Raw genomic sequence first — 24,328 nt, forward strand, 5'->3', positions numbered from 1 at the left:
TTTTCTCAGGAAAGATGTGCTTCCTAGAGAAACTTTTTTTGCGTGACAGTTCCTGAAGGTGATACGGTCATATCCCGCGTAATATATATATATAGATATATATAGATATATATAGGGCCGACCAGCCGCAAACACGGCGAAACACGTGTCCTCTGGTGCTGCCGCATCGTTCCATGAGTATATGTTTCTCTGCGTGCAGCCATAGAAGCCATGTTAATCTGTAAGTTTGAATTTCAAACACGTCTAGTATCATTTATTTGTTTCTTTAATGGCTTTTTTTCCTGCATTACAATTCACTGGCTTGCACTGTGGCATTGAGGAGTGCTCAGTCACCCTCCCAGGTGTATATCGCTCGCTGAGTGACCCCTGGTTTGCCAATTCGGAACGATGCGCAGCTACCCAGGGCCGACGAGCCGCAAACACGGCGAAACACGTGTCCTCTGGTGCTGCCGCATCGTTCCATGAGTATATGTTTCTCTGCGTGCTGCCATAGAAGCCATGTTAATCTGTAAGTTTGAATTTCAAACACGTCTAGTATCATTTATTTGTTTCTTTAATGGCTTTTTTTCTTGCATTACAATTCACTGGCTTGCACTGTGGCATTGAGGAGTGCTCAGTCACCCTCCCAGGTGTATATCGCTCGCTGAGTGACCCCTGGTTTGCCAATTCGGAACGATGCGCAGCTACCCAGGGCCGACGAGCCGCAAACACGGCGAAACACGTGTCCTCTGGTGCTGCCGCATCGTTCCATGTAGTGATGGGCAAGTCAGATCACTTTTGTGAACTAATTCATTTACTTCAGTTCACTCCACTGAACTGTCTAAAAGAATAGTTCATTCATTCACCTGTTCGCAATTAAACACAACCAAGTAATATAGTCCCGTCACAGGCTTTAAAGTGGCTCGACCAAGAGAGATACAACAAAATGATCTTGCAGTCTAGTTTTCCAAAGGTTCGAGCACATCAACATAGCAAACGTAATTTTTTAAGTTAAGTCTTTACGTATAGTTTTAACGAGAAAAGTAATGCACAGATCAATATGCAAGATGCCGCCGTCGTTCAATGTTACAATCGTGTTTTTCTGCGAGCATGAGAACACAGAAGTGTGATAGAGTAACTCCAGCTTCAACTCAATTCATTCAAATGCATGAGAGAGCTCGAAGAAAAGTACAACTTCTAGCGTTGTGGAGGGAAAATTGGGAAGCTTGCAGTGGGGGGGGGGGGGGGGTATTGCCGCGAAAATACCGTGCCCGCTCCAGGGCGTGCCAGCCACAAGCAGTCAGCCAGAAGTCACAACATGACGGCGCCACTAGCAGTCCACAACTGCGAGGAGGAGCTCAGAGCGATCTCAGCGCAAGCAGTTATTCCAAAGGATTTACTCTTGTTCAGCGTTCGTCGTTCATATAGTTCACTTGCCCACAGTACTTCAATGATACGGCGTTCAAAGCAGCTCCGGTGGCTCTCCCTCCCCGCGCCGCCCCCCGCGCTTTTCCTTAAGCGCATGCGCTGTGGACGAGCAACAGTTCTGACAGCCCCTGCGAGTACTTCAAAACGACCCGCGGCATCATTTAGTTCTTTAGTTCATCCAGTTCTCTTCCTTCACAACTTCACACAGTCCATTTGAGGCTCTGCCTCGCCGCGCCGCCCGCGCTTTTCCTTACGCGCATGCGCTGTGGACGAGCAACAGTTCTGACAGGCCCTGCGAGTACTTCAAAACGACCCGCGGCATCGTTTATTTCTTTAGTCCATCCAGTTCTCTTCCTTCACACCTTCACACAGTCCACTTGAGGCTCTGCCTCGCCGCGCCGCCCGCGCTTTTCCTTAAGCGCATGCGCTGTGGACGAGCAGCAGCTCTGACACGCAACGGCAGGCACTGCGAGTACTTCAAAACGACCCGCGGCGTCGTTTAGTTCTTTAGTTCATCCAGTTCAGTTCCTTCACACCTTCACACAGTCCACTTGAGCGCAGCGTCACAGCCACTCAAGACCACAGCGTATGCGCCTTGGTGATCTCCCACCCTCCTTCTTGTGCGCGTGCGCTTTGTTAACTTTAAAAAAACGTTCCATAGATGGCGCAGATGTCAGACTCGGAAGCGTATCAAGGAGTATGCGTTGTGGGTGTCGAGCCCCAATGAACTGAACTGCGGAACTAATGTTTTGCTTGTTGTTGAACTAGTTCGTTCAGTTCACCCGAATGACTAGTTCACTTTGAAGGGTTCGTCCACGAACGACACATCACTAGTTCCATGAGTATATGTTTCTCTGCGTGCAGCCATAGAAGCCATGTTAATCTGTAAGTTTGAATTTCAAACACGTCTAGTATCATTTATTTGTTTCTTTAATGGCTTTTTTTCCTGCATTACAATTCACTGGCTTGCACTGTGGCATTGAGGAGTGCTCAGTCACCCTCCCAGGTGTATATCGCTCGCTGAGTGACCCCTGGTTTGCCAATTCGGAACGATGCGCAGCTACCCAGGGCTGACGAGACGCAAACACGGCGAAACACGTGTCCTCTGGTGCTGCCGCATCGTTCCATGAGTATATGCTTCTCTGCGTGCAGCCATAGAAGCCATGTTAATCTGTAAGTTTGAATTTCAAACATGTCTAGTATCATTTATTTGTTTCTTTAATGGCTTTTTTTCTTGCATTACAATTCACTGGCTTGCACTGTGGCATTGAGGAGTGCTCAGTCACCCTCCCAGGTGTATATCGCTCACTGAGTGACCCCTGGTTTGCCAATTCGAAACGATGCGCAGCTACCCAGGGCCGACGAGCCGCAAACACGGCAAAACACGTGTCCTCTGGTGCTGCCGCATCGTTCCATGAGTATATGTTTCTCTGCGTGCAGCCATAGAAGCCATGTTAATCTGTAAGTTTGAATTTCAAACATGTCTAGTATCATTTATTTGTTTCTTTAATGGCTTTTTTTCCTGCATTACAATTCACTGGCTTGCACTGTGGCATTGAGGAGTGCTCAGTCACCCTCCCAGGTGTATATCGCTCACTGAGTGACCCCTGGTTTGCCAATTCGGAACGATGCGCAGCTACCCAGGGCCGACGAACCGCAAACACAACGAAACACGTGTCCTCTGGTGCTGCCGCATCGTTCCATGAGGATATGTTTCTCTGCGTGCAGCCATAGAAGCCATGTTAATCTGTAAGTTTGAATTTCAAACACGTCTAATATCATTTATTTGTTTCTTTAATGGCTTTTGTTCCTGCATTAGAATTCACTGGCTTGCACTGTGGCATTGAGGAGTGCTCAGTCACCCTCCCAGGTGTATATCGCTCGCTGAGTGACCCCTGGTTTGCCAATTCGGAACGATGCGCAGCTACCCAGGGCCGACGAGCCGCAAACACGGCGAAACACGTGTCCTCTGGTGCTGCCGCATCGTTCCATGAGTATATAGATATAAAATCAGCGGGAAAAAGACATTAAAGAGACAAGTAAATGACACTAGATGTGTTCGAAATTCAAAATTACGGATTAAGATGGCTTCTGTGGCTGCACGCAGAGAAACAGTTACTGATATATATATGTGTGTTATAGAAGTTTAAAAAACGACGCGGAAATAGATTTTAGGGAAGTTACAAACACTAGTTTATTACATAGGGAGACGTTAAAAAGTAAAATGGGCAAGGGGTCGACGTTTCGACAGTGGCACTATCTTCGTCAGGACAAAAGATGCGTAGCTGGTTACACATTACTTAAATAGGTTTCGTACATGACGTCATAATCGGTACGGGAACGCCACAGGCGTTTGTCAGTGAGTCAGATTCGGGAAGATTCCAGAAGGTCAAGTCATACGCCCGTCAAGGTTCGTCATTCGGCCAGGGTCATGTCATTCGCCGTAGGTCACTGTCCGCTTTGGGGAAAATTCTGGGGCAGGGTGAGCGCTTAGCTCACCAGCGCTCACCCTGCCTTGGAGCTCTTCAGCCCTGCGCCGGGCTGAACAGCTCCAAGTAGAGCAAAACAGCTGTCCTCGGCTGGGAGTGCACGATCAAATTACAAATATATATATATATATATATATATATATATATATATATATATATATATATATATATATTTGAGGCGCCTGCCATGCTCTTTAAGCAACATGACTACAAACCTTGCAAACTGAGATATATGGAATTGTGAAGCGATGAGTGTGAATTGAAGGTGCTGTCCTCTATGTACCCCTTGTCCTTGCGCCTCAGTACCACTATCTCGGTGTTCAGTACGTATTAACTTGTCGTAGCACCCACTCCCTGTGACTGGCTACGCTATTCCAGAGTGTGACTCCACCCATGCCGCAGAGAGTGCCAGCGACAATGCTGTCTGCGGACATGCTGGTGGCTCCGTAGACAACCCACTGGCCGGCTTCAGTCTTGCATACCAGGGGACCTCCGCTATCTCCCTGCAAAGCGGAAGTAAAATCGTTGCAAGTTTATATAAGATCATAATCTCAAATCATTTTAGAGAGTTAGGCCGACAAATGGACGAATTCTCTACTTGTAGCGTTGCAGGAGCATAGCTTGCGGACTTCTATGAGTAACGCTTTCCAGCAGTAATTCAAAACAGTTACACCGACAAAATTCACTAAAAACCTGGAAGAGCTCTCTCTTTTGAATAGTCCGCGAGGGTTTTGGGGCGTAAAATATGCTTTGGTGACTTTCGTGATGTTAATTCCATTAATGTGTTGCGGACTTTGACTGGTAAGTTGAGGCACTGGTGGACAGTTCCGAAGCAGCTGAAGAACGGGTGATGTTAGCAGTTGTCGCTTGGTTGGTGTTGGAGTTAGGAAAGAAAAATATGAAGATAGCTTGGTGATCGAACGTGCTTTTTGAGAGCATTGGGACAACGTAGATAGAAGAGTCGTAGGCGTCGGATTTTGCCCTGCACATTTTGCCCTGCACATTTTGCCGTGCTTCCAGCACGACAAATGATCGGAAAGACGTAGTTCTACATAAAAAAAAAAAACCTCTAGCAACGTAATTACGATGCTGCACGCAAAAACAAAGTGCTTGAAACTACACATCAGTGATAATAGTTTCCGCTGCGCCGCGTATCTGACTATGCGATTTGCGAACTTTGGCAACAGTCTTGCATTACTACTGCGACAGCAACACTAACTTCTTCTCATACTCAACAGATGGCGACACCTCAGTTAATCTCAATGCAATAACATGTGAAAATGCGACTGCAACTGAAATGTGACTCATACGTGGGAGCAGCGGTATTACTTTTAGAAATCGGACTGCTCTCCACAAGTCTGGACTAATGGAAGTGTAAGGGTTATCTTACATGACAAGGTCCGGAGATCGTGTCCAAACTTCTGGCGCAGATGGAGTTATCTCCGTGGATGCCTAACCTTGCGATGCGCGCCCTGTGACCGCTTCGGCAGTAGTTGACGTCTTCAACGTTAAGCCTGGTCTGTTTCAGACGGAAAGCGCTGCCGCTGCCTGGAAACGCATCCACCAGATTACAACGATGTCATGAATGATCCGACACTGGCGCTGCTCTCTTATTACGCATAACTGCTATAGGAAACGACTCTCACCTCGAGTCTGTCCCCATCCACTGGAGTAACAAGTGGCATTCACTGGAGGAGGTTTGTCGTCTTCAGGCAGACATGCTGGACGTACGGCCTCCGTGAAGTTGAATGGAACGGAAACCTTGACCAGGGCGATATCGTAGTTCATATCAAGTCCGCCTCTCAAATTCTGCACAGAGAAGGAGAGAAAAAAAGTTAGCCCTGTTGTGACTGACAAATACAGGGTGTAATTTAGCAGCGGTTACACATTTTGATCGCGTCGGAAAAATAGAAGCTGGCGTTTCTGACGCTTCAGACTTTACAGAGTGATAGTCATTTGCCTTGAGTTTTATCGATATATTGTGGCGCTGCCTCGAAACCTTGCATCTGGTTCATGTGGATGTTGTTTGTTCCATAAGATTTGGTTTTGCTGCGTCTGCAGGCAGCGCCACCAATACGTGGTGATGTGAACCTGAAGCAGACAGAGGAAAAAATGGCGGTTTTCGAGCGGTACAGACCACAGGAAATGCATGGAGTGAGGATTTGTTTCGCTTCTAACTTTTTTCTACAAAGTGATAGCATATCAGAAAAATATCGACAAAACTGCAGGCAAATGAGTATCAGTCTGCAAAGTTCGAAGCTACACAGACGTTATCTTGTATTTCTACGACTCGAACGAAATGTGTGACCTTTGCTAAATGCACCCTGTAAATATAATGACGGATGGCAAGTGATCAAATTTATGTGACGTCAGCACTATTTCCCTCCCTCTCACAAAATTGTATCAATCAACTACAAACTTGACGGCCAATAACTTGTTACTCTCATTTAAAAAATGGGAGATCGAGAAAATCCAAACAAGAGAAGATGATATGATTATATGATCCCGGTCATTTTCAGTGTGACAGAGACATGTCTGTGAATATTTACAAATTTTGTGATATGCGCATGCATAACATGTCAAATAGTTTTCTGTATAAAAACGGTAGAAACTTTGCTGATACATCCATCTACCCATTCCTATCTTACAGTACTTATCGTACATGCATTCAGAGGTGCACGCCGGACTCACTTGATGCGTGACAATGATTTGCGGAGTCCTGATCTGTAGTTGCTCACTAGGGTTCAGCATATCGTGAAGGCCAGCCTTAATAATGATGTCGTCAGCCCTTTTGAAGCTGTAAAAGAGAGGAAAGGAGGGCACATGTGACCCTCATAGTCCTATTTGTACTGGAATTCCTCTCTCCCGTTCAGGTGACGGGATCAAATAAAACAATGTAACAAAAAGTAGCAAAAACACATTAAATTTTGTAATGTTTACAGTAGCAAAACAGAGGTTAGTTTCTTCACAGCACGAGCCTCGTTGTCGATTTCTTCGTCACAATAATGAATTGCTTAAGGTGTTTGTAACAAGAAGAACAAAAACACATCCTGCTGTCCGAGCGTTGCAAGCTGCTTATATTGAAGGTTGTTCTGAAGAACGAAGTTTTTTTTTTCTTGGAAAATTATTGCTGTCACAGCATGAATAGTTACTTCAAAACATTGTACACTCCCAGTGCATTCGTGGTACCCTGAAACCAACCGAACAACAAACACGGAACTGCTTAAAGATTGTTCGTAACTTGTTCTGTTAAGGAAGTGCTTCTTTTGCGTAAGGCTCTTAACCATAGCACACGTAGATAAATAAATCTGCCTGAAGTCGAAAATTCGCGAATGAACTCTTGAAAATCGCAGTCAGCTTTCCAACGTCACCTAGATAAGGAAGACCTGATCGGTTACAGGATGTGACGTAGTCATTAAGAGTCTGCCAATCACGACCGTGCTTTCGGCGGCCGTAGCTATGGAAAGGATCTACCATGAGCCACATGGGTAGCCATTAGTAGCTGCCTGTTTTAGGAATCGTCCGCGGTGATTGGTTGAAGCAGACGACATGGTGACTCTTCTGTCCACGTGCCGAAAGAGTGAGTGGAACCGAGAAGTATAGGGCTTCCGTACTTAGGTGACGTTGGCCGTACCAATGCATCCTATAAATAGTAGCGGCTAGCTAGTAACCACACTAATAAGCCCCTAGTAGCCACGTCAATCCCGTGTTTGAAATCGTCTGCGGCGATTGGCTGAAGCATACGACATCCCGACTACCACCATCACATGTACGTGTAACGTCAAGGCGCCGTTATTACTATCATATGTACGAAGCCGAAGTACGAAGCGGTAGTGTCAGCTATTTACTCATTGCTGAAGCGACCTCATTACCTCGTGTGTCGAGTTGCGACAACGACCTACTAGATTATAGTGACCACGACATAATCCGCAGCATGAGAGAACTTTGAATTTTGAACACGCAGAGGCGCCCTTACGACTGCCGTACCAGACGACAGCAACAGCTCCTACCGGCTCCTATGAGAACGCCTAGACTGATTATGATAATCAACATTAGGAAGAAGCATCTCCCGTGGGACGTCGCCCGCTCGTACAAATATACTAAGGTAAGTACACTTGAGGAAGCAATAACCGGGCCGATTAGTAGCGTCACCGCTAGCCTCCAAATGCGGCGCTCGGAAGGGGTCCATACCACACGGTCGCTATAATCTAGTAGGTGGTGGTTGGGAGTTACCTGGTGAAGCAATGTGCAGCGCTAATGATCCACTGGTTCGAGATTATGGTGCCTCCGCAGAAATGATCCAATGGTTCGGACACCTTCAACTGCACGCTCACTTGCCACGGCCAACTGTGTGGAACAGCTTCCTGGCCGCCGACGACACGGTCATTCGATGTTTCGTCTGGCTGGATGACGGGCCTTCCGCATTGGGCTCTCTGCAAATTCGGCGTCTGGGCTGGAAAGCCGAAAAATAAATTCCGTGAGACCGATTATACTAACCACTGTGGTCGACAGTATGGAACGTAACTTGTTACATCATCGAAAGGAGACTGTGGTGCTACTCTAAGTACACACGCTTGCGACGTTTCTCACATTATCGCGTGCCACGCTAAGGTGTTGCACAATAAATGCGTTCTCTGGACATTATTGGCAGAAGTCGCAGAAAGCAACAACAACAACAACAATAAATGATGACGATGCAGAATGCAGCCCGTATACGTAGGGAGTGACTTTATCGGATTAAACTCGATTCCGCCTGGTTATTTCCCCCGAACTGACATCCGACCAATTCGGGTTAAACGCGATTTCTCCCCGAAATTCAGTCACTATGAAATTGTCAAGTGACGTTTCCACTGAAGACGAACAATGGTCGCCACGTGTAACACATTAAGAATGTGTCACTTATGTTCCCAGAAATACACCTTTTTTTTTTAATCAATCAATCATACCTATGTGTGTCAGCACTGTCTATGCCTTGCGCTGGTAGATCACACACACACACACAAAAAAAAAAGGAAAGACACAAATAGGAAAGGACTTCAATAGTCAAGGGGAGGAACAAAAACACCCGAAGGAACAATTATCGTCTGATTTCTCCTCGAATTACAGGTTTAACGAAAAGCCCGATTTTCTCCCCCCCCCCCCCCGCCCCTGAATCTGAGAAAGGCATTTAAAGGGCGATAAAAACCGGGCTGTTTGGTGCTACATTCTGGCACTGGGGTTTTATCGCTTTTAGAAAGGCATGTAACCGGAAAAAGTCACTCCCTACATATACGCTGACTGAGAAAAGTCTCCAACTTCGATTGCTTGCACCCAAATTTGCACACAAGGTTTTGTTTAAAGAACGTGTGTTTAAAGAGCGCAATAAAGGAATTTAGATTGAAAAAGTTAAATGCGAAAAGCCTTCGAAACCTTCAAGGGTTACAATTTGCCAGATATGTTCAAGTTACTGTAAAAATATACACGAGTATACCAAGCTGTCTCTTTACAGCTTTCTGTCCCCCCCCCCCCCACACACACACACACCTGGGGGAGGCTGTGGGCGTATCGTTTACCGAAGGAAAGAAAGGGGAAAAAAAAGAAAGAGAGGCCGATCTGTTTTGGCGTCTGCAGTGCCGACTTTATTGTTTACGCAACAGAGCTAATACGGCACTTTATCTTGGCTATCACTGTACAAGTATGAACTGAGAGCGAAAGAAAACATGCATGCTTACAGCAGTGTATTTCGTCCGATGCATCTTGACAGTCATAGATGCCATCGCACTGCTTGGAAGCAGAAATGCACTCTCGGTTACTGCACTCGAAGCTTCCTCTGCCGCAGACAGCTGCGGTAAAGAAAATTATTTGTAGTCATCATACAGGAACTTTCATCAAGACTCTCTCTCTCTATTTTTTTTTTTTTTTTTTTAAGAATGAATTCGCCATATGTCCGGATGATTCAAGAACATAAGACTCAAGGGTGCTTAACACGAGCAATCGCAAGTTTAGAAGTTGTTCCTGAGTCGATGAAAAACTCCATAGCTGGGGCAATAAAGACTGCGCGGACACTTATTCTATCCTCTCCTTTCTTTTTTTTTTTTTAATGGTTCGATAGCAGAATTTCAGATTCAAGACAGAAAGTCGTTACCGGATACAAGTGATTGAAACGTGAATGAAAAGATTCCGAATCCCTCCGCGGATGTCCCGGCCGTTCGAAAATTTGCTTCACGGAATTCGACTCAATGTCCCAGTGGCCAACGCATTTCTGTTGAAGATAGTCGCTCAACCTTCGTCGTTGTGTTCAACATGTGGTGTGCGTGAAGATTCGGGATATATTCTTCTCGAACGCACAAATCTAATCACGAATGAGCTACCTAATCCAGCCCCCCCCCCCCCCCCCCGCACTCCCCTCCCAAAAGCCCACAATCCAGCGAACACGAGGAACATAATCCTCGAGTAACAGAAATGGAGCAGCAGACCCCAAATTCCCCATATTCTCCATATTCGGGGGTCACAAAGCTCCGAAACCGCCGCTAGTTCTACTCTACTCTACTCTACTCTACTCTCCACTGCCCGTTTGCAACTTGAGAGATCGCTTCTTGGTAAATCGTCTTGATAGCCGACCCTTGAACGTCGTGAAAGTGATGAGCGAATGGCCTGCGATTCATCGTCAGGGTGCACAGCGCTTACTCATCTCACCTTCGTTAAGGGCATAGCAGGGCCCTCGTCATTTTAGACGTCTTGTTTTTTTTTCTCCTCTACTAGATCTGGACTAGCTTGTCCCGCAGTGAACGGACTCACACGTCTATATTATTTCTTCTACCATCATCATCATCATCATTATAATCGAAATTGCTGGCTGCTACAACGATGTCTACGAGCAGTGATGAAACTTCTGTCATCGTCGTCATCATGTATTTACTGTTCTTATCTGCAAGCGCAGTTATATCAGAGAGGGGAAGTTGAGAAAAAAAAATAGAGACTAAAAAGGGGGGAAGGGACGTTTCTTCTCGTGCAACTATCTCCAAGCATAGAAATATTATGAAGAGTACGTTAGAGCGTGAATGGAAGCTGCAGAAAGAGCTGAAAGGGAGGGAGAGTATAACAGCGTGCACTGTAAGAAAGAAAGGACTAAACTGGAGATCAATTACAGCTTCTATAGTCCCCTAGGTTGCAATTACTTCCATAGTTTAGTCCCCTGGTCTGAAATTTACTCCCCAATACTGCAAATGTAATCCCTAAACTTTGCATAAACTTCTGCGCACTTAGTCCCAAAGAAGGTCAACGTTCGTGGCAGTGTGTCTAATCCGCAAGAGGACTAAAGCTACTCCGTTTTCTTAGAATGAGGAGTGGAGCGACTTTTCCTGAAGGACGTCTGCCAGCACAACACTACTACAACATACCCTCTAAGCGAAACGAACGAGTAAATTGGAAAGTAAGTGTATCTTGTATTCCGCTAGACTGTAATATTACTCCTCAGTTCAGTCCTCTGACCCTGAAATTTACTCCGCAGTACTTCAAATAATCCCTCAACAACGAAAATGACCCCCTGAATGCAACAGAATATACGTAAATATACGCACTGCGAGGTATTAATGGAACACGTCAGTATAATAAAACGTTTTTTCGGCCTACTACAGAGTTTAAAAAAAATATTAGTGCTTCTTTCATGACAAAGTGTTCCCTTTGTGTGTCACAAGCTATTACAACTGCATATCGGTTTCATCCAAGGTCAGCATTCTCAATTATGCGCATAGATTATGCGCATATATAGGACGGCAAATATAACGCGTATACTAATGCATTCCCCACCCCGTACAGTCTTTGCATCTAGTCCTAAATGGGACTAATCCCAGAGGATCTGATAATAGCCTAGTAGTTGTGCGTCAAATCCCCAAAAGGCCTAACATTACTCCTGCTTTCTTAAAGCACGGAAGAAGACTTTCGTACGCGAGTATATGAGAAATGAATGCGCGATTGCACCTATTGCCTCCCATCCAGGATGTCACGGCCGTTAGATTTCGTAATTCATCGACTACGACTCAATGTCCCGTTAGCAGCAGCATTCCTGCATAAGATACGTGTCGTTCGTTCGCCTAATTGTTCAACATGCGGAACACTAGACGACACGGATCACATTTCTAGTCACCTGTCTGCGCTTCGATTCCAGTCGATAAACATTGAAGAACGCCGTCGATAAACTCGACCGTCGACCGTTCAGCGCCGACGAGGTACTGAGGACTTTGTCCGAGCAGCACAGACAACACGCGCGGTGTCTCCTGCCGAGCTACCTCAAGGATATGCGGGCTGAAGCCATCTTTTAAGGCGGACCGTCCCAAAATTGGTGTCTTCGCTTTGCTTTTCTCCCGCGGAACTAATGTCATCGGCGCCAACGTGCAGAACATGATAGAAAACGACAAAGCCATTATTTTAATTCGCATGGATCTGAGAAACTGCAGCAAGCGTGTCGTATTTGTTAAAACAAATACGACAAGCTTGCTGCAGTTTCTCAGATTAGACATTAGTTCCGCGGGAGAAAAGCAGAGCGAAGACAGCAATTTTGGGACGGTCCGATCAATTCCCCCAATGTTACTGTAGGGAATTACATAATTTTGGCCCAATTCGCGGGCGGGCGGGCCGAGAGAGCGGGTCCCATAGACTCCCATGTATTGAAAATTAGGCAAACTGTACGCCAAAACTCAGTGGGATCGCGTGAGGTCTCCAAAAATACGTCATTCCCTAGATAAACTAGAGGGGAACACGCCTCTACGTGTTTCCTGTAGAAATTTAGCGAGGTTTACGAGAACCCTGCGAACAAAAATTCCCCATAGACTTTCTTAAAAAGTCACTCCACCTTAAGACGAGCTCACTGCTCGACACCCATAGTGCTAACTGATCAGTACTAACACGCACAAGGCGTCATGTAGCAGCTGGTCGCACACAGGCGCTACGTACGCCTAATATATTTTTTTAAATTTCTTTTTCGTCCTTCTATAGCTATCCAAAGCGCAGCCACCGCCACCGCCAGCGCCCCCCCCCCCCCCCCGGTGGTTCAGTAGCGTGTTCGCCTACTGATCCCAAGGTTGCGGGTTGGAACGCGGCCGAGGACGCTAACAACTTGTGGCAGGGTGGACAAAATGAGTGCACAGACCGACCACTTAGGTGTCGCCCATGATCATCACAGCTGTCTCGCGATGTGAAGCCACAAATTAGTATTATGATTATTTTTCCTTGCTTTAATTCTCCTTCACGGTGTCACGTAAAAGGCAGGTCAACTTACTTTGTGAATCGGTCGGCGTGACACGGATCCTGAATCCTCGTCCAGAGCGTAGCTTGTTGCTCACGAAGGAGAGCTTGAGACTGCTCGTGAGAGACACGTAGGACTTTGGTCGTACCGTGGAACAGTAGGATCCCGCCCGGTACAGGATTCTGTCTCGTACATCTTGGATGACCAGTCGGTCGGCGTGGCACTGAACGCTCGATTCCAAATCAAAGTCTTCGAAATCGACGCGAACCTTCTGCGAATGTAGCACACAACGAGCGACCATGAAATGAAAATATATCTGATAACATTGTCAAAGGAGCACCATTGGTGAACGTGACACTAAAATTGCGACCCGAATGTTGAACCCGAATGAACCTCTTCTCCGATTGTTACCGTTGTGTAACGTGTAAGAAATTTTCTGTAACATCTTGGCGTTACACTTCGGCGTGGACAGGTTGAGAGGGTACAGCAGGAAGGATTGACGGAACACGGGGCGCAATGAGGTTTATACAAAGTTTAAGGAGTAGCGTTCGGGAGTAATTGCTGGTGGGGAGTAAATGGGGAGTAATTGCTGGTGGAGTTGCTCCCTGTTAGCACCGCTAAGCAACTGTGGCTATGAGCTGGAGAATAATTACAATCTAGGGGACTGGATCGTGTAATTGTTCCCAAATTCGGTCCTTTTCTTTCCTTGAGTCTACTATTCGCGTAGTAGTGTAGTTGGAGTAACCTGGTGATGATAACGGATTCACGAATACATCATGAATAGCAAGTTGATTACCACTGTGATTTGGTTAACAGTTTTAGTGCATCGTACGCAAGGAATAGCATGGTGGTTCTTTGTGTTTTGCGCATGCGCAGAACCACCACGCTATTCCTTACGTACGCAAATGCGATAGGGTACGATGTACTAAAAGTCACTACTATTAGGAAGTTTTAGGCGAACGAAGAAGCTTCACGATAACGTTACCCAGCACATGATAAGCCAGTCGCCTGATCACTTTGGGGTGACGGACATCACTTTGCTGATATCAGATTAATTGACAGCGAGACGGAGTCGCAATCGGAGCGCTCTTACGATTTCCTAAAGCGCCCCATTAGGGAGTTTCAGGAAACCGTGAGCACCACTCTATTCCTTTTCCATATCGCTATCGGCCAACCAACTATTGCTACGCCAATTGCTACGCTGATTGGCTCACACGGTAAGAAAAAGGAATCGGAGGCCGCTCACGGTTTCCTAAAACTCCCTATCATCTCCAGACAATCTGCCTTTTCCGTTAGCTTAACTATTCAGTAGATAAGCATTTGCTTGAGATACTCACGGCTTATGGGGGAACCTATTATGGCTCGTGTGTACATATATCATAAATCGTTTCAGAAACGTCATATACATAATAACGATAATAGGTAGTTCTAGTGAATCGTTTTCACCCGAACGGTTGGCGAACGGTTTTGCCCCTGTCCAATCAGGAGATTCCATTCTGAGGCAGTCCCTCTTCTCATTGGCCTTCCGCGAAACCGTTCGTGAACAGTTTGACTGAAAACGATTCACTAAATCTAGAAAATGGGATATCACGTTGACACGTTGAGAGAACACAACCTCAATTTGCGCTTTCCTTCCTCTCTCATGCGGAGAAGCCTCCCATTTGCCTCCTCAAACGATCTGCAGCTGTGATTGGGCAAATCGCTTGAGGAAGTGGAGATCGCTCCGCATTGACGCGCTTCTTATGAGAAGGAGAGGAGACGAAAAGCTCAAACTGGCCGTTTCGTCAGCGTATAAATTATGAGAGACGAAGCGGATAACTCCCGTTCCTTTTGTGTTGGTGCAAAGGTAACGACAGCTTTCGTTCCTCGAAGATGAATGTTTGAACTTTAGTTCGCCCCTACGGGGTGCTATGGCGCGATATCTTTGGTACCTGTGTAGGCGCCGTGAACGTTACGGCACAGTCGTGGGAGTTCGGGTAGTTCTCTGCCCGGTCGTAACCCGGTGTCACAACCACGACTTCTCGGTGGAGCGTCAGGTGCAAGTCGACTCCGTCCCTGCAGACGACGGTGGTAGCACTGGTGTAGCCTGTTGCGAGAGAGGCACGGTGCACGTCATTGAGTTACGTTTTGATGTCTCAACTGCAGGTTAGTACGTGTGTACGTTATATCAAGAGCAATTAACTTTAAAAAATGCGGAAGAAACAATATTCGTAATGACAGTAACAGCGTTCAACCTTTCAGACATCCACCTAAAAGTGAAAAGTAGAAATTCAGCAAAAAAGTGTCGCGAATGCGGAGAGCACCAAAATAAAAGCACCCTAAGTGAAGAAAAAAGAGGTAGCTAGAGAGCAATTGAGGCTTCCAGTCCCTTACATTGCAATTACTCCCCATTTTAGTCCCATGACCCAGAAATTTACTCCAGAGTACTGCAAATAGTCCCAAGCTTCGCACAAACTTACGTGCATTTACCCGCGAAAGGGATTAATGGTTGCGGCTACAAAATGTGGCTACAAATTGGCTACAGAATTGGCTACAAACTGGCTACAAAACCTTCCCACAAACGTACGCGCATTTACTCCCGAAAGGGATTAATGGTTGTGACTACAAAGGGACTAGATATTACTCCTGTAGCGTGTGCTCTCACTTGAAACGTAGAAAAAAATTAAAAGGAAGGGAACATTTACGATTGATTCCGCTTGAGTATACGTATATCTTCAGTGCTCGGCAAATAACAAAAACAGCAATTAAATTATGAATGAGAATTTCATGCGGTGTACCCTTAGGCTGCATGAACATACCCAGTGCATGGCACCGCACAACCAGATAATGCATCTTATAGAGGTTGAGGTATTTCATTTCACAATCGCCATTTCTTTTTTGCATTTTATTTCCTCAAGAGGGGTTGTGTTTATTATATAAGGAGACCAAAATAGGACATCATATATGACATTTAGAAAAGACCCAAAATAATCGAAGCAAGTTTACGTACTAAAAAACCATCCACCATGCGATACATTGCTTACCTAGGGCCACGAGCACAAACAGGACAGACCGTATCATTGCCGCTATAGCTAGATCAGCCGGTGGTAGTAAATGGTCTCTCTACTGACAGCGATTATATACCCGGTGCCGTACCGGTATCGTTATGAATTAGGCAGTGATGATAGGGCTGCTCAACAGATGTGTCACGCACCGATTGGAGCATTTGTTTCACATCTTATTTGAAGAGGTAATAACCATTGTCTTAACGGAGTCATGATTCAGAACGCGTGCCGGCCTTCTCGATTTGTTAACAAAAACGGCCTTTTATGGCGCGGCACTTGTCTCTTCCCTTCATATCAAAGTTGCCGGAAATCATATCTGTGTAGAGAAGTCGTAGCGCTGCGCGTGAAGTGTGCGGCCATGTTCGCTTGTGTTTCTTATCTCGAAATCGTAAATATACATGTCTACAGGACCCACGTGCGCTGTTGCACGCTCTGCACTTTGGTGTTGCAAGCGATACAAGGCAGCGCAGAATGTGCGATGAAAGAAGCGTTAATGATTCATAACGTGTGTCTATCCGTATATGGTCATCTGCGTATTTGGTGCAGTTCTCTGGCGGGACATGGCGCCAATCTTAGGCAGGCAGATCGCTCGTAATCCCCTTTGGCGGGAGGGTTTGGTGTTGATTGTGCAAGTCTTGTGTGCGTAGAAGGATGTACGATCGAATCCATACGTAAAGGAAAGAAAGAAAAAGAAATTGTCACGATGTGTTGTAAGGAAGTTCACTTCTACAGGTTTTCCCGTCCATTTTAGTCCAAGTGCCGTCTGAATTAGTCCATGTGCCATCTGAAATAATCCAGGCGCCATTCAGTTTAATCCGGGGGCCATCTGAATTAATCCGATTCCACGTCAAGAGATCCAACAGGTAAAGAGATCCATCGAGTCAAGAGATCCACCGATGGATCTTTTGACTCGGAGGATCCCTTGTCCGGTTGGATCTCATGACCCGGTTGGATCTCTCGACTCGTCTGAGGGTTCGCCAGGCTTGGATCTTCTGACCCCTTTGTGCTACGTCGTTATCTCTAACATCGCTAAGCAGAAATTACTCGTATCGAAATACGAGGGACTCGTTTTACGTACGGTATAGATAGAATACAAATGCAGGTGGCAAATCAACATCTCATTTTTATTGACTTGCTTACTTACTTTGTAACACATATCGCAGTCCAAGAAAAGCTGCTTAGACAGTGCAGCTTCATTAAATCCGTGCGGTTGGATACGTTCAAGCCCTGTCAGAAAAAGTGCGCTATAAAAATACACTAAAGGCTCTAGAAATAACGAATAAATGTTTTTACTTCCCTAATCATATTACCAGCTTTATTATATTGTTATTTCAGTGATGTAAACTTCGCGAATCATAACACCAGCTTTATTATATTGTGATTTCAGTAATATAAACTTCGCTAATCATGACACCAGCTGTATTATATTCGGGATTTCAGTTATGTATCGAAGTATCGACGATACAGTACCGAGTATCTGTATCGAAAATCAATTTCGGTTCTGTATCTTGTATCGGTATCGGAAATACAATTTTTGAGGGTATCAAGTATCGGCATCGAAGATACTCTTTTGAAGTATCTTGCCCAGCCCTGCTCTCATGGTACGAAAGATAGCTTCATATGCCCGAACATCTGTTTGTGTGTGTGTGTGTGCGTGCGTGTGTGTGTATGTGTTATGTATCAAGTTTTCCCTTCATTTTTCCCGCCGTCCACAAAAGGACAAAGACGTAGCACTTTGCGGCTGGGCCCATTATTATCGGTAACAAACTTCAGTTCTGGCATAAAGTGGGGACGGCTGCTCCAATGGACACAAAAGTGCAAAGACAACTCTGAGTCCAGCAGTATACCCCGCATTTTGGGGTTGAGGTCAATGAACGTGACGCGTCAATGTTGATTAGAAAGCACAGTCAGACAGAATTTTCCCGCACGGTCAGTAAAAGAATAGCATAATGTGATAAGGTGGGGGCCAAAGAAAAGAACGCAACAAGGATAAGTTTTAAGCCCTGCGGCCTACGATTCTTTGTAAGTTGAGCTCAATACTGTTGGTAACAAGCATCCGTTCTGGCATAGCGTGTTACGGCGCTAGGGGCAATGGACATAAACGTGCAAAGGCAAAGGGGGGACTCGCCGCCGTAACCTACAGCACAACCTCAGGGTTTTCTAGCTTACTTTTTTTGTGCGTGTGTGGTAAGAAGAGAGAAAACACCGAGAAATCTTCACTGTTACCGGGCATATTACTTCCTAACTTAAAAATACGTACAACGCAATCGTTCTGCAATTAACATGGTAAGGGATAGACCTTCTTTTTTGTCGGGAATCCTGACCAGTATGACGCTTTGACTGGTTGGATCTCTTGACTCGCCTGTCACGTAACCGGTTAGATCTCCTGACTCGATGGATCTCTTGAGTCGTTGGATCTCTTGACCGGGTTGGAATCTTGACGCTTTTGATCTTTTGACTCGCCTGTCACGTGACCGGTTGGATCTCCTGACTCGATGGATCTCTTGACTAGTTGGATCTCTTGACCGGAAGCGAATTAATCCATGGTGCTTTTAAGCACTAATACCATGTGTCCACACAAGGGACATCCCTGTAGAGTATTCTAGTAGAAGGAAGAGTTAAAAAAAAACTGCTGATGGAAGTGAAGTTGTGCCGAATCTTATATGGAACATTCGCACGACACTCAGATATTGAGAGTTTGAGTGGAAGTATAGCAAACGACGCCACTGGGGCTATCGTCTGCTACAGAATATGTTCTGACTGGGCCGCGGGATATTCCACACGGTTAGAAGAACACAAAAAGGCACTATATATACTCACGTAGCAGACGACACCACTGGTGCTGTCGTCTGCTACAGAATATCTTCTGACTGAACTGAAGGATATTCCGCGCATTTAGAAGAGCGCGAAAGGGTTTGACTCGCATAGCAGACGACACTATCTGGCGCTGTCGTCTGCTACAGAATGCCTTCTGACTGAACTGCAGGATACCGCGCGGTTAGCGGAGCGCGAAAAGGCATGATGCTCATAGCGGACGACACCAGTGGCCCTGTTGTCCGCGAAGGGATATCTTGTGACTCTGCCACAGGATATTCTCTGTGGTTTGAAGAGCACAGAAAGACATCACACTCATCCTGCAGCTTAGTCACAAGATATTCCGTAGCAGACGACAGGACCAATGGTGTCGTCCGATATGGGAGTCATGCCTTTTCGTGCTCTTCTAACCGTGCGGAATATCATGCAGCTCAGTCGGAAGATATTCTGTAGCAGACGACATTGCAGTGTCGTCTGCTATGCTTCCGCTTTAACACTCGATATCTCGGCGCCGTTCAAATGCTCAACATAAGAGGCAGCAGAACTTAAGTCCTGTCAGCAGCTTTTTACTTTTCCTTCCACTACATGTCTGTAGACTATTCTGCGGGGATGTCCCTCGTGTGAGTACACGGTTATAGTGCTTAAAAACACCATGAACTAATTCAGATGGCACCCGGATTAAATTGAATAGCATCTGGATTTTTTCAGATGGCGCCTGGATTGAATTGAATAGCATCTGGATTTTTTCAGATGGCGCCTGGATTAAATTGAATGGCGCATGGATTATTTCAGATGGCACTTGGACTAAAATGGACAGGAAAACCTGCAGTTACTTCACTGTCATATCGGTTAAATTTCTGACATACAATTATCACACATTTCCGGCGAACTGCTTAATTAGATCCATTGTTTATTTAATTAAGCAATTAATCCGCCGTGGCGACGATCATTATCTCGGTAATGGATGCATATAGAAAATAAGTATCTTGCAACGTAGTACACCCGCGCATTATCCGGTCCTTTATGTGCTTGTCAAAAGGCAGAGTAACGGCACGTCCTTCGAATTCGAGAGGGTACTTTAGGGGGGGGGGAGGGGTACTTGGGGGCAAAGCCATCCTTGCAGCCGCTGACCAGCGAAGATCTTGCCCATTTCCTTGCGTATGCGGAACTGGCCTCTCGTTTCTAACCGGTTTCCTCGTATTAGCTTTAACAGCTAACAACACACGAACGCAGAGCACACACACACAGAAATGGGATGATGACGTGGTGGGTCATTCTTCGCCGTTATGGCGGTACACTGCCCCATTGCGCTTGTGGAAGGGATGAGAAAGTGATGATGATGGAAAGGTGTCCTATTAGAGTTCGTCATTAGTCCAGTGCTGGAGAGGAACTTAGCAACAGCTCGTAGGCCTTGCATCAGATGTGAGGGGTCTGACCATGGCCCGATAATTTTGGCTAAGTCGAACTGGCGTTGATCGACGCGTTGGAGAGCAGTTTCCATGAGGGCGCTTTCGCGATCGTACTGTCCACAGACCAGGAGGACGGGATGGGGGTCACTGCGCACACCACACGTGAAACAGAGGCTGGACGCGCCGACATCGAGGAGGTGTTTGAAAGCCGGAGCAACATGCCCTATATGTTTTGCAACTTACAGCCGAATTCATAAACGAACCTCGACTCGAACTCGACTCGAGCGGCTCCTACAGGGCTGTTTCGCGCTTCATAAATGGACCTTGACTCGAAACGCTCCTCGAGTGGAGAAATTCTCCCGCACATTCCTCGAAAATCTCGCTCTCCTCTCTCTCGGGCTCCTCAACCCGAGTTTGGCTGGTGTCATGGCGGAAGACCGGTTGTTCGCTGCGTTCTTCGAGCGTTTTGTACCACGATGGCCTTTAACATGGGTGCTCACTACACTACCACTGTGCGACGACGTTCAATAAGGGGCCATCAAACTCCGTTCGGACATTTTCATGATCACGAGTGCCTCATATGGTATACGGTACCGCTTCATGAAGACAACCGAACGAAGCCTCTTGGATACGTTGCCACTGGAGGAAACTGTGTGCAATTGTGGGCTGCCGCTACCTCCTGTGCTACAGCTGCCCGTCGACATGTGATTTTATGGCGTTAGGACCTTTTGGAATGTCGCGTGAGACCGTGTCAGTGCCGACGGTGTGCCGCGTTGTGGAAAAACTCACACACCTTCTCGCGAGCACACTTTTCAAGACAAGGTGTAGTAAATTTTCCTTCTATCGTCCTAGTCAGCACAAAGAAAGTATGTTTGAAGGATGTTTTCACAGAAAAAGAGGTGAAGAAAACAAGAAACATTTATTGGACATGCAATTGCATTTATTGGACATCTAAAAAATAAACATCTGATCTGCCCACTCAATGCTTCTGTTTCTTTTGTAATCTTTACACTGTATCAAGCTGGACCAACCCCTGCTCCAGCTATGACCAAAACGGCTACGTTAGCATCGTTGGTGCACCTCCATAAATGTATAAAAGCCATCTCATATGTACATAGCCACAGTGACGAATATGGTCGTCATGTGTATATAGTCACAGTTGTGTAGTCATATATGTACAGTTCCATAGTCATGCAACCATATATACATTGTATCTTGTGCATTATAACTAATTCCAACTAGTGTATTAGTGTGTATTAATATTAGTATTAGTACTCGTAGTGTGCTGTATAGTATGAGTCGTCTAATAAATTCTCTCAAACACAAATCTTTCATTCATGTTTTTTTTAGTCGACGAAAAAGCGTGCACAAACGGTCGCGAGAGTTCTGTCGCATCTCTCCCCCTTTATTAGGGTAATTGGGAGATGTCCCAACCATACCTGAGTTAATTACTTCTAAAATGTAATTAAATCACATTACTTATTACTCCAGTTAGGATTTAATGAAATTACATTACTCATTACTGCAACTGAAATGTAATGAAATCACATTACAATTACTACGAAAAAGTTATGACGTTACAATGTCATAACTTTGCCGTTATTGGCATACATGTTCCCGAGTTTTGTGGAAGGCACAAGGGACAAAAACACAAAAGTGGACGAAACTTGCTTTCCCCGAAATTCGGGGAAATCTATGCTGACAATGTAGCAACAGTTAGCTTGTACTCTTCTATTTGTCTCTTCTACATGTCAGGCTAGTGTGCCACGTATGAAGTATCGACCCACGAAAGTGACACAAAGTATCACGACAACAGGGAGATTGTCTGGAGGATGGGGCCTACAGACAATGATTCTCCAAGGCTGCAAACAGTTGACCTGAAGAACATTTGTTTGTGGGTGCCCTAACTAAAGCAACTGGCTCGTCTAAGGGAACTGGCGTTCCCCTTGCCGATTGAGTGCGTCACTGTTCATAGTGGGCGTTGGAATTCTTTTACTCGCCGGTCCCCAACTCTCTGGCAAGTGCAAATGACAGAACACGCACTCGATTCTTTTCTAAAAAGTAATGAGTAATGTCATTAAAATTACTGCCCAAATGCAATTAAATTACATTACAAATTAGATAATGTAAAAAGTAATGCACTACATTACAAATTACCAGGAAAAGTAATTCATTAGAGTAATGACATTACTACCCAGGTATGGTCCCAATATGGTCACCACCCCGACGGGGCACGGGGCTTTGCGAACTACTGGCAGGTTACTCTCACAAAGGAGAAAGAACAGTCAGAGATTTGGTTGCAGGATACGTTTCTGGGCTTACTGAGCCCCTGACGCTGTTTTACATTGCTAGGTAGTACTTTATGCTTGTGTAGGACTAATAAGTTGTATTCAGGGGCAGAATGCCAAAGGGACGCCTCGATTCATATCTTTCCTGTTATGTGACCAAAGGCACACAGAAACGGTCTCCATTTATTGTATCAGTTGGCGCGCATTCAGCTTAAGAGCAGGCTGGTCTATTCCAGACGTACACATCGCGAATTCGTTGAAAAGGTTCCATATCACCTGCAGAGATGCTCTTTGAATGGCCATTACCACCATGCCGCGTAATGGTGTCAGTCACAAAGCAAACAACACGCATACTCTTGCAGTCGGACATTATACCTTTGGACAGCCTACTTCAGTTTGATGTGCTTATTATTTCCTGTGTTTTCTCGGTAGCCATTTCAACGAAGCGCCCGCCAAAAAGAAATACACCCTGTCATAAGAGAGAAGCCGCCATTTTATTTGGTGACTTGCAATTCGTTATGTTCTCCGAGACGTGTTCGTAGTACTACCCAGCACGTGACCAAGCAATGATTGTGCATTACCAAGCGTGTTGAACGTGTACATACGCATGGTAGACTGTACATATTTTTAGCAGTTTGACGTACTCGTAACGACAGTTTACACGCAGGGCATCTAGGTTGTTATTGTGTTAGTTAAAAGCAAAGTGTAATCTGAGCAGTTCCTTGTGGAATTAGATAATTATGTTAATAAAATATTCTGAACAGCAACGATTATCAAATAAAGAGCAAAAATATTTCACTGGACGCTGTAATTCTTAGATTCTTGGCAGCTTTCTATTTTCCATATGAGCAAATATTTGGGGTGCCTTTGCAAGGACTGTTCAGTTACAAAGTTTGAGCTGTAACCGAAATTCGCACGGTGCAAATACATTACGCTCTGCAAAAAGGTGCATAACAATAGTAGAAACATGTACCTAATTAAGTAACTGTTTTTCTTTCATCAATTTCGATTTACTTTGACGGTAGTGTGAAGTACTTGAGTACTTGAAGCACTTCCCATCACTGATGTCTACCCTCTCCAGGAGATCAAGACAAGAGCGAGCAACGCTTTATGGAAGTAAATGTTTGATTGAATTGAAAATGACGCTAAATGAAGAGTTCATCATTGAGCTGGAGCTTTACTGAGAGGCACGAAATAGCTTGGATTCGAAAGATTGAAGTAAGGCAGACATCGAAGAAAGCCAGACGGAACTCAAACCAACGCTTCTTGATTTACGACGTACAGATGACGCTGGTACGATTTCCTGATGACTTGCCAAGAGGCCTCCTTCGGACGGACACGCGCTCTCACTCTCTTCACACTCTTTCTTACACGAGGCTGGCGACACCTGGCGAGCACCATGGAAATTAACAAAACCGAGGCTGGCGCGCACAAACACACAAACATAATACAGACCCTTCTTGACCAATGTTCTTTGGCGTTGGGGGCGTTGTGTGTGTAACCGCCCAACGTCACCTAGAAGGATCACTTTCCAGCTTCGGCATGGAAGATAAACCTTGTTCACATTAAAATGTCGGGTCGAGTCGCCCGTGTCCACACGTCCCCACACGTCGGGTCGAGTTGAGCCCGACCAGACGCTGTTCACATGAACTCG

The 24,328-nt window shown here is 45.6% G+C and overlaps 1 protein-coding gene across 1 annotated transcript; it reads right to left on the minus strand.

Annotated features, from left to right (window-relative positions):
- Positions 1-3,987: 3,987 nt before the first annotated feature.
- On the minus strand, positions 3,988-16,231 carry LOC135391064 (chymotrypsin B-like). Its single transcript, XM_064621155.1, has 9 exons — positions 16,143-16,231; positions 15,051-15,205; positions 13,153-13,390; positions 9,608-9,718; positions 8,130-8,349; positions 6,588-6,693; positions 5,543-5,705; positions 5,287-5,444; positions 3,988-4,399 (listed from the first exon to the last, which is right to left on the minus strand). The coding sequence occupies exons 1-9, from the start codon at positions 16,177-16,179 to the stop codon at positions 4,217-4,219; spliced, it is 1,371 nt and encodes a 456-aa protein (XP_064477225.1). The 5' UTR covers positions 16,180-16,231; the 3' UTR covers positions 3,988-4,216.
- Positions 16,232-24,328: the final 8,097 nt, after the last annotated feature.

The sequence above is a fragment of the Ornithodoros turicata genome, chromosome 4 (assembly GCF_037126465.1).
Source record: "Ornithodoros turicata isolate Travis chromosome 4, ASM3712646v1, whole genome shotgun sequence".
NCBI classification, from domain to species: domain Eukaryota; kingdom Metazoa; phylum Arthropoda; class Arachnida; order Ixodida; family Argasidae; genus Ornithodoros; species Ornithodoros turicata.